This window comes from Rhinopithecus bieti, unplaced genomic scaffold, assembly GCF_001698545.2.
Source record: "Rhinopithecus bieti isolate Rb0 unplaced genomic scaffold, ASM169854v2 scaffold_42219, whole genome shotgun sequence".
Taxonomy (NCBI): Eukaryota; Metazoa; Chordata; class Mammalia; order Primates; family Cercopithecidae; genus Rhinopithecus; species Rhinopithecus bieti.
Window position 1 is genome coordinate 1,353,382 of NW_016817843.1, and position 11,085 is coordinate 1,364,466.

An 11,085-nucleotide genomic window follows, 5' to 3' on the forward strand; every position below is an offset into this window, starting at 1 on the left:
ATTTATTTTTTTTTGAGGCGGAGTCTCGCTCTGTCGCCCGGACTGGAGTGCAGTGGCCAGATCTCAGCTCACTGCAAGCTCCGCCTCCCGGGTTTACGCCATTCTCCTGCCTCAGCCTCCCGAGTAGCTGGGACTACAGGCGCCCGCCACCTCGCCCAGCTAGTTTTTGTATTTTTAGTAGAGACGGGGTTTCACCGTGTTAGCCAGGATGGTCTCGATCTCCTGACCTCGTGATTCGCCCGTCTCGGCCTCCCAAAGTGCTGGGATTACAGGCTTGAGCCACCGCGCCCGGCCGTATGTGAATTCTAAGAATGACTATTTTAAAGAAGTGGACAGAATCTGATCTAAATCTTGAACATATAATTGACTAAAATACATCCCAGGATGGATCTTGGTGTGACATGTGGGTTCATCATAAAACAAGTACAGAGAACCTCTGCAGAAGCTGCAAGAGTAGCTCATTAATATGTATTAAAGGCCGGGTGCAGTGGCCCACGCCTGTAATCCCAGCACTTTGGGAGGCCAAGGTGGGGGGATCACGATGTCAGGAGATCAAGACCACCCTGGCTAACATGGTGAAACTCTGTCTCTATTAAAAATACCAAAAATTAGCTGGGTGTGGTGGCAGGCCCCTGTAGTCCCAGCTACTTGGGAGGCTGAGGCAGGAGAATGGCGTGAACCCAGGAGGCGGAGCTTGCAGTGAGCCGAGATCGTGCCACTGCACTCTAGCCTGGGCAACAGAGCAAGACTCCGTCTCAAAAAAAAAAAAAATATATATATATATATATACATACATACATATATACATATATATACATATGTATATGTAATGTATATATAATACATATATATATATGTATGTATTAAAGGCCTGCTAGGCACTGGGCACTGCAGTAGCCTGGAATACAGTGGTGAACAAAATCCTGTCCTCATAGGGTTCACAGTTCATGGGGAGTCAGGCAGTAGTCAAGCACTCACAGAATAGATTAAAAATGGCAACTGTAATAAATTCTATGTAAAGGGGTAAGAATGTGTCAGAAAAATTTGGCTGCTTTAAGAAAGTCAGGGAAGGCCTTCCTGCAGAAGTGGCTGACACCAGAGCTAAGATCTGAAGAAAGAGCAGGTATTCGTTAGATGAGAGAGAAGAAGAGCATTCCAGCCAGAAAGAACAGCACATGCCACATTACCAAAAAGTGGGGCTGCTGAGCACAGCAAATATATTAACAAGGTTACAATACTATTTCAAATATTTAAAAATAAAACTATTTCCAGGAACCCTTAAGCTCAGCAGAAGCTTAAAACAAAGACTTGTAACAGGTTATTTTTATCTATGCCAAAGTCAGTTCCCATGGATCCTTACTACAAGATCTATTCATTTGTTCCTTTTGTAAAACCACTTTCCAGTTCATTTTTAAATGAAAATACTTTTATTTTTACTTATATATATATTTTGTTTTTTTTTGAGGTGGTTTCGCTCTGTCGCCCGGACTGGAGTGCAGTGGCCAGATCTCAGCTCACTGCAAGCTCCGCCTCCCGGGTTTACGCCATTCTCCTGCCTCAGCCTCCCGAGTAGCTGGGACTACAGGCGCCCGCCACCTCGCCCGGCTAGTTTTTTTTTTTTTGTATTTTTAGTAGAGACGGGGTTTCACTGTGTAAGCCAGGATGGTCTCGATCTCCTGACCTCGTGATCCGCCCGTCTCGGCCTCCCAAAGTGCTGGGATTACAGGCTTGAGCCACCGCGCCCGGCCACAATAACATTATATTTTTAAAAAATCAGATTACGTGGAATAGTCAAAAGGAGAAAGTGAGACCCATCTCAGGCCCATGGATGGTCTTCGTTGCTATTTTGGCATACATCTTTCCAAGTGCTTTGCTTTTGTACATCAGTATTTGTTTTAATTGTGTTATCTCTTTAAAATAACCTATGTATCTAAGGTAAATTGAGATTAAATCTATAATCTAGACTTTCTAATTCGAATACTTTCCCACCAATTAGTCTAAAACAGGGACTAAATGGATTATTAAAATAGACTTCATTTTTTATTTTTAAAATTAATTCATTTTTTTGAGACAGGATCTTGCTCTGTCATCCAGGCTGGAGTGCAGTGGTGCAATCATGGCTCACTGCAGCCTCATCCTCCAGAACCCAAGTGATCCTCCCATCTCAGCCTCCCGATTAGCTGGGACCACAGTCGCACACCACCATTTCTGGCTAATTTTCTTACTTTTTGTAGAGATGAGGCAATTCACTTTGTTGCCCAGGCTGGTCTTGAACTCCTGGGCTCAAGTGATCCTCCTGCCTCAGCCTCCCAAAGTGCTGGGATTGCAGGCATGAATCACCACGCCCAGCCTTATTTTTTAGAACAGTTTTAATTTTACAGAAACATTGAGAAGATAGTACAGAGACTTCTCATATGCTCCATACCTAGTTTCCTCTATTATTAAGAGCTTACATTATTAGTGTCATGCGTGTCCATGTGAAGAGACCACCAACAGGCTTTGTGTGAGCAATAAAGCTTTTTTTTTTTTTTTTTTTTTGGGGGGACGGGGTCTTGCTCTATCACCCAGGCTGGAGTGCAGTGGCACTATCTCGGCTTACTGCAAGCTCTGCCTCCCAGGTACACGCCATTCTCCTGCCTCAGCCTCCCGAGTACCTGGGACTACAGGTGCCTGCCATCACGCCCGGCTAATTTTTTGTATTTTTAGTAGAGACGGGGTTTCACCATGTTAACCAGGATGGTCTCGATCTCCTGACCTCGTGATCCGTCCACCTTGGCCTCCCAAAGTGCTGGGATTACAGGCGTGAGCCACCGTGACTGGCCACAATAAAGCTTTTTAATCACCTGGGTGCAGGCGGGCTGAGTCCGAAAAAGGAGTCAGCAAAGGGTGTGGAATTATTGTTAGTTCTTATAGGTTTGGGATAGGTGGTGGAGTTAGGACCAATTTTTTGCGGGCAGGGGGTGGATCTTGCAGAGTACATTCTCAAGAGTGGGGAGAATATTACAAAGTACCTTCTCAAGGGTGGAGAGGGTGTATCGTACAAAGCACAGTCACAAGGACGGGGGAATATCACCAAGTACCTTATCGCAAGGGCAGGGAGGGTGTATTGTCACAAAGTCAATTGATCAGTTAGGGTGGGGCAGGAACAAATCACAGTGGTGGAATGTCATCAGTTAAGGCAGGAACTGGCTATTTTCACTTCTTTTGTGGATCTTCGGTTGCTTCAGGCCATTTGGATGTACACGTGCAGGTCACAGGGGAAATGATGGCTTAGCTTGGGCTCAGGGTCCTGACAATTAGTACAATACATTTGTTACAGTTAATGAGCCAATATTGATACATTGTCATTAGCTAACATCTCTACTTTGAGATTTCCTTAATTTTCACCTAATGCCCCTTTTCTGTTCTGGGATCCCATCCAGGACGCCACATTTTACAGTGAGTCGTCACATCTCCTTAGGCTCCTCTTGGCTGTGGCTGTTTCTTAGACATTTCTTGTCTTTGATGATCTTGCCAGTTTTCAGAAGTGTTAGTCGGGGGTTTTGTAGGATGCCCCTCTGTTGCAATTTGTTCGATGTTTTGCTGATAATGAGCAGGGGTTATGGGTGATTGAGAAGAAGAGCCACAGAATTAAAGTGCCATTGCCATCACTTCTTATCAAGGGTGCATATTAACATGATTTTTCACTGCTGATGTTGACATTGATCACCTGGTGGAAGTAGTATTTGCTGGGTTTCTCTACCATGAAGTTATTTTTTCTCCCTTTCCCTACTGTTCTTTGGAAGCAAGTCCCTATGCAAGCCCATACTGACAGCGTAAGGATTTAACTCCCTCCACCCCTTACTAGCTACATAAAATATTTGGAATTCTTCACCACAGGAGATTGGTGTGTTTTCTTCCATTCATTCATTCAATCATATTTTCATAAGTATGGACTCATTGATATTCATTTTATACTCATAGTCTAGTATTACTTTAGTTTCTTGCTCAGATTGTTACAGCTTTGGCCACTGGGAGCTTGTCTGTTATTCTCTGTTCTTGATGGTACCTAGCTAGAGTAGTTTCAATATTGCCAAGTAAGTCTAAAATAAATCAAAGGAAAGAAACACATTTCTTCTAGGGGGAAAGTTTTTGTTGTAGAAGAGCCCGTTGGAAAGGGGAAGCTCTGTAGCATCCTTGTGGAATCAGCACCTGCCCCAGTAGCCCTGTTTTTATAGTGAAGTATCTTTGTTTTCATTCACCCAGGAATGCATTCACAGAGGAGGATTCTGAATTAGTAGTAAATTATATAGCAAAGAAGTCCTTCTGTCGGCGAGCCATTGAACTTACCTGTAAGTTGACTTTCATTTCTCTTTTTGGCAAAAGTTAAAATAGTTGAGAACAAAGAAAGAACAACAGACAGATTTCTAACAAAAGCCATAGGTGTCGAAGACGAATGGATATTTTTAATGTACAAAATGTCTTTAAAAGCCGCAAGTAGATAGATATTGCTATGCACAGCTCTGCGGGCTAATTTACTGGAATCAGGAGCTTAACCTGGGGTTAAAAGGACTCATAATGTCATGAAATGTGGCAGAAAAGAAGAACCTTCTGGGGTGACAGAAGATGGGTAGAGGTCAGGGATTTAAAGAAAACTTATAACTAGCAGACATAATCTCAAGCCTCATATCCTGTTTTCCTGGCAACCAACTCCGAGGATGATTTGCCAACATGCTTTATAGTAATTATGGTTTGAGCTTTGCTGAATCAGAGAGTGGGGGCTTCTGGTTTAAACGGTGGAACTAAACAGATACTAGTGTTCCTGAATAACTTCAGAAAAAGTATAGAAAGAATGTGCAATTATTAACAAATTCATGCTTCTGGATGTTTGCCCCCAGTAAAGAAAATCTATGAAAATGACGGAATACGGGTTGCTGTGAAATAGAAACTTGCTTGGTGTAGAATATTATTAGTTTCTTTACATTTCTAGTCTGTAAGTTTTGACTTTTAGATATCCTCAAATTTTTTTTAATTTAAAATTTTAAGATTTGTCATTTAGACCACTTTCTTTCCTTTCCTGGAGAACCGCTGGATAAAGTTTTTTCTCGGAGAACGAATGTGTCCTAATTATCCACATTTTTTTTGTTGTTGTTCTTTCAAGAGCTTGTTGATGCCTTAACTGTGGTCCAGACTGAATCATTTGCCAGGAGTTGTTGAACTGGTCTCCTTCTTCTGGTTAATTTCTCTTGTTGCCAACACAACACATCTATTATATCCCTTACTATATTACATATTTTATTATAGAAAATCTTATTCTCCACTTCCTCAAAGTGCTCATTTTAGCCCTAGCTATGCTGTTATAATAAGGTTTCATATACAGTATGTAAAATAAGAGCTTGTTCTCTACATGTTTTCTGTGGTTTGTGAGACTCCATCCATGGCATGGGAGGGTAGGGGAGGTATGGTTCTCTTGTATACTGTAGTTAAGGGTATAATATTAATAGTAAAGAATTCACTAGAAAGTACCTATTGACTTACCTTCCTTACCCCTTTAAGTCAAAGGCAAACCACCCCTACATGAATCTGATTGCCGGCTGCTGCTGCCACACTACAGAAAGAGAAATACAGTTCTAATTTTTATAATTCTTCAGAATTAACCTTGCCCTGAAGGATTCATTATACTTAGTTTAATCATAATAAAGTATGAAGTTTCATTACTGGCAATTTGGGGAGAGAAATAATAGATACAAAATGAGAAAAGGGGCTGGCCTTATTTATTTATTTATAAACAAGTAAATAAATAAGGAATGTTTATTTTATTTTATCATTATTATTATTATTTTTTGAGACGGAGTCTCTCTCTGTCGCCCAGGCTGGAGTGCAGTGGCCGGATCTCAGCTCACTGCAAGCTCCGCCTCCCGGGTTTACGCCATTCTCCTGCCTCAGCCTCCCAAGTAGCTGGGACTACAGGCGCCCGCCACCTCGCCCGGCTAGTTTTTTGTGTTTTTTTAGTAGAGACGGGGTTTCACCGCGTTAGTCAGGATGGTCTCGATCTCCTGACCTCGTGATCCGCCCATCTCGGCCTCCCAAAGTGCTGGGATTACAGGCTTGAGCCACCGCGTCTGGCAGCAATGTTTATTATACAGGACTTTATTTCATTTTAATTATCAAGTGAAAGAAAGCATACTGACAATTTTTATACATACTAAGTTACTCCTTTTTCAGTACATAGCTTGGGAGTCAGCGAGGAACTACAAAATAAACTAGAAGATGTTGTGATTGACAGGAATCTTCTACTTCTTGGAAAAATTCTGGGCGAAGGTAAGCAGTTTAAAGTAATTCTAATAAAATGTGGGATAAGAAGGTAAGCAGTTTAGAATAGTTCTTTAACATGTATTTATTAAATAAAATACCATCTTAGGACTCTGAGTTATACTATGAATAGTTATATTTTATTATTTAAAATGATAGACTATTGATTTTTGAAACTCAGATCTGGCAAATGAAAAGATTCTCTTCAATGCCTAGCACACACACAAGTCCTTGAAAAATATTAATTTTCATTCTTCATTGAAAAGCATGTAATTCATTGATTAGTTTCCTACGTACTTTAAGATTATTCCTCTAGTTCTTAAGTTTATTGTTCTTGGCATCTTTCTAATTAGGAACAAAAATGAAAATACATATTTAACTTGTTAAGTTGTTCTTAGGATGAATGATAATGGTATTAAGATTTTGTGCTTTAGCTTCAATTGTATTTTTCACGTTCTCTTCTAAGTGTCTTGGATCGGTTATAATGCTTAATAAAGTGATGAGCAAAGGTAGGCCCAAGCCACCCAAGCTCATGACAAGCAGGAGACTAGAGTGCGGCGCATTGCCCTGGTTTGCGATGCGGGTGGCCTGGGCCGGCTCTGCCTGGCTACCCATGGGTGAGATGCTCTCATACCATGTGAAGCCAGCAGCTCTGGCACTGTAGCATTTCTGTGGTCAGGGGAGAATTTGCACAGTGTCCATACAAAATTCTTTCACTTCACAGGAGAGTTTGGGTCTGTAATGGAAGGAAATCTTAAGCAGGAAGATGGGACCTCTCAGAAAGTGGCAGTGAAGACCATGAAGTGTGAGTTATGAATGATGAATCCCATTCTTCTGGGGTGGGCAGTTGCTTCAGTATTGGGTGCTCCATGAGGCCATATGTCACAATCTCAGTTGCCAGTGGGTCAGAAGGCAATGAGTAACACTGGTCACTGAGGGGGAATTACTATAATGAGCTCTTCATGCATACATTACATATTCTTTTGTGGGTTTTTTTTTTTTTGAGACAGAGTCTTGCTTTGTCGCCCAGGCTGGAGTGCAGTGGTGCAATCTCGGCTCACTGCAAGCTCTGCCTTCCAGGTTCACGCCATTCTCCTGCCTCAGCCTCCCAAGTAGCTGGGACTACAAGTGCCTGCCACCACGCCCGGCTAATTTTTGTATTTTTAGTAGAGACGGGGTTTCACCGTGTTAGCCAGGATGGCCTCGATCTCCTGACCTTGTGATCCGCCCACCTCAGCCTCCCAAAGTGCTGGATTACAGGCGTGAGCCACCGTGCCTGGCCTACATATTCTTTATACTCAAGGCAATAACATTTTTTAAATTTTTACTAACTCCTGCATGCCTATGCATACATACTCTCTGTCTTGCTCTCTCTCTTTCTCTCACTGTCTCTCTCTCTCACTCTCTCTCATCTAGTAGAGCTAACAACTCCAAAGGAGAGCATGAATTGCTGAGGCAGTGGTGATCTGATGGCAACATCTGACCCCAGGGGTTGTTCTGACCGACCTGTCTAGTGTGGTGGGGCCGCTTCCTCATTTGAGGATGATTGCATGGCCCTTGAGGAAGCTGTGGGCTGCCTGGAAAGTAAGTTCCCCAGAAAGAGGAGAAATACTTGGTCAAGGCATATGAAGAGTTGCTATCATAAGCTAGAACTTCCAAGCAAGATGGGAAGAGAGCCAGCAGTGGGGCAGGGAGGGTCTTGTAAATCATTGCCAAGAACCTGCTTTATCCTGCAAGGAGTAGAGCGCTATTAAGAGTCTTAACCAGCTGGGCGCGGTGGCCTGTAATCCCAGCACTTTGGGAGGCTGAGGCGGACGGATCACAAGGTCAGGAGTTTGAGACGAGCCTGACCAACATGGCGAAACCCCGTCTCCACTAAAAATACAAAAATTAGCTGGGCATGGTGGCATGCACCTGTAATCCCAGGTGGCTGAGGCAGGAGAATCGCTTGAACTCAAGAGGCAGAGGTTGCAGTGAGCCTAGATCATGCCACTGGACTCCAGCCTGGGTGACAGAGTGAGACTTAAGTCTCAAACAAAAAAGAGTCTTAACCAAGTAAGAATAGAGCAGGTTACATTCCAGAAAGTTCATTTTGATGTCAGTGTGGAGGAGAACAAATTACAGTGTTGACAAAAATAGTGCTAGATGCACGTATGTTTACTGTAGCACTATTCACAATAGCAAAGACTTGGAATCAACCCAAATGTCCATCAGTGACAGACTGGATTAAGAAAATATGGCACCTATACACCATAGAATACTATGCAGCCATAAAAAAGGATGAGTTTGTGTCCTTTATAGAGGCATGGATGCAGCTGGAAACCATCATTCTCAGCAAACTATCGCAAGAACAGAAAACCAAATACCGCATGTTCTCATTCATAGGTGGGAATTGAACAATGAGATCACTTGGACACAGGAAGGGGAGCATCACACACCGGGGCCTATTGTGGGGAGGGGGGAGGGGGAGGGATAGCATTAGGAGATATACCTAATGCAAATGACGAGTTAATGAGTACAGCATACCAACATGGCACATGTATACATATGTAACAAACCTGCACGTTGTGCACATGTACCCTAGAACTTAAAGTGTAATAATAAAAAAAAAGATTTAAAAAAATAGTGCTAGATTCCAGTTAGGACACTCTAAAATCTATGCAGTCTAGGCCCTCTCAAATCCTTTTTGGTTTTTTTTTTAATTGAGATGGAGTCTCACTGTGTCACACAGGCTGGTGTACAGTGGCACCACCTTGGCTTACTGCAACCTCCACCTCCTGGGTTCAAGTGATCCTCCCACCTCAGTCTCCTGAGTATGTGGGATTACAGGTACCCACCAACACACCTGGCTAAATTTTTGAATTTTTAGTAAAGATGGGGTTTCTCCATGTTGGCCCGGCTGGTCTCGAACTCCTGACCTCAAATGATCCACCTGCCTCAGTCCCCCAAAGTTCTGGGATAACAGACGTGAGCCACCGCACCCATCCCAAAATCTATATAGGTAAGGAAACTATAGTGACTTGCTGACTTGTCTAATTGAAATAGCTAGAAAGGGGCAGGTTGTGCTGGGCTTCTTCATTACCATAAGATGACCAGATTTCACTGGCAGAGCAATATAGCATTTCCTCTCCATGTCCTTCTCCCAGGAAGGACACACAGCTGTCTAAGTGTGATTCTATGGGTGTCTGGCTGGTCATGGCCTATCACTGGGGAACTTAGAAAATAGACCATGGTCATATGGCATTTCACTCACAGTCTTCATCACGAATCATGGATGGAGATTATTTGGTGCTCAGTTTGTCAACATTCTTGGTGTTGCTTCCTTATTAACCCCTTGTACCTATTCAATACTATTTTTGATCAGGGAATAAAGTAAAGTTGGATTCTTCCTAAAATTTAAATCCACTAGTTACTGGACATTAAAGCATAAGTTAGATTGTAAGCGTGTTCTGAGACTCTTAAATGAAAAGGCTGAAGTTTATTTATTTTTTTCTTTTTGAGACAGAGTATTGCTGTGTCGCCTACACTGGAGTGCAGTGGCATGATCTTGGCTCACTGCAACCTCTGCCTCTGGGTTCAAGTAATTCTCCCACCTCAGCCTCCCGAGTAGCTGGGATTACAGGCATGCACCACCATGTCTGGTTAATTTTTGTATTTTTTGTAGAGATGGGATTTCACCATGTTGGCCAGGCTGGTCTTGAACTCTTGGCCTCAAGTAATCTGCCCACTTTGGCCTCCCAAAGTGCCGGGATTACAGGTGTGAGCCACCGCGCCTGGCCTGGAGGCTGCAGTTTAATTCAGTTATGAAAAGGAACCACAATAACCAACAAGCCACATGAACCAGTGCTTTTTGCTTTTTAAGTAGACCGTAATGGCTAATATTTATGTGATACTCACTGTTAGCCAAAGGGCATTGCAGTTATTTCCGCATTTCATCAGGACAACAGGAAGAGAAAATGAACATAACTGAAAAGGAGGTTCAGGAACTAGCCCCCAGAAACTAAAGCACCCTGAAGTCAGAATACTCACTAGAGCTGAATCAAGCACTGAGCCATATTCTGCACCATTCCTGCTCTTCTGTGATTTTGTTTGAGCCTCACAGTGTGTCTGTGGGGAATCCTTCCATAATCCCTATTTAGGGATATAGGCAGGCATATTAGGATGCCTGGTGGGAGGAGCTGGGCCTAGAACCCCCTTTTTCTCTGGCTTGGCGCTGCAGTTATTTAATTTCATTAGGGTAACTTGCATAGGGATTACACCCCTGCTAATTGTCATAGATTGAGAGAATAATCTCTAGTTTCAAAATCCCCAGGCTCAGCTACATTTACTTGCAGGTTGGACCCCCCAGGGAGGAGTCTGCAGGCAGAGCCCTGTACCCCTATTCCCCCACCTGGTTGTTTGCAGCAAAAGGAATAGGTGAGGGCAAATTTTGCAAATGTATAGATTTTTTTTTTTAATTAGAAAATTTTGAATTTTCTAAATTTGCTTCAGTAGAAAGAAGAGTAATATATATTAAGCCCATAGGATGGTACAGACACTGCATTAGATGCCCTCATGCATGATTTTAATCAGTATTTATACACTGTTAATGCAAATTCCCAAAGGCAAGCCTGACTTTTTGTTTTCTTTATTTGTTTTTAATTGGCGCAACATATACATAATGTAAAATTTACCATCTTAACCATTTTAAGTATACAGTTCAGTGGTATTAAGAACTGTAACATATTTATAATGTTATACAACCATCACTACCATCCATCTCTAAAACTTTTCTTTTTTTTTTTTTTTTTTTTT

At 42.4% G+C, this 11,085-nt stretch overlaps 1 protein-coding gene across 1 annotated transcript in view; it reads left to right on the top strand.

Moving 5' to 3' along the window:
- The window catches only part of MERTK (MER proto-oncogene, tyrosine kinase), a 142,004-nt gene that overhangs the window by 105,632 nt on the left and 25,287 nt on the right, over nucleotides 1-11,085 (top strand). The window contains exons 11-13 of the mRNA XM_017856217.1: nucleotides 4,246-4,331; nucleotides 6,205-6,300; nucleotides 7,016-7,096. Coding sequence (XP_017711706.1) covers nucleotides 4,246-4,331; nucleotides 6,205-6,300; nucleotides 7,016-7,096 — 263 coding nt within the window. The remainder of the gene's footprint in view (nucleotides 1-4,245; nucleotides 4,332-6,204; nucleotides 6,301-7,015; nucleotides 7,097-11,085) is intronic.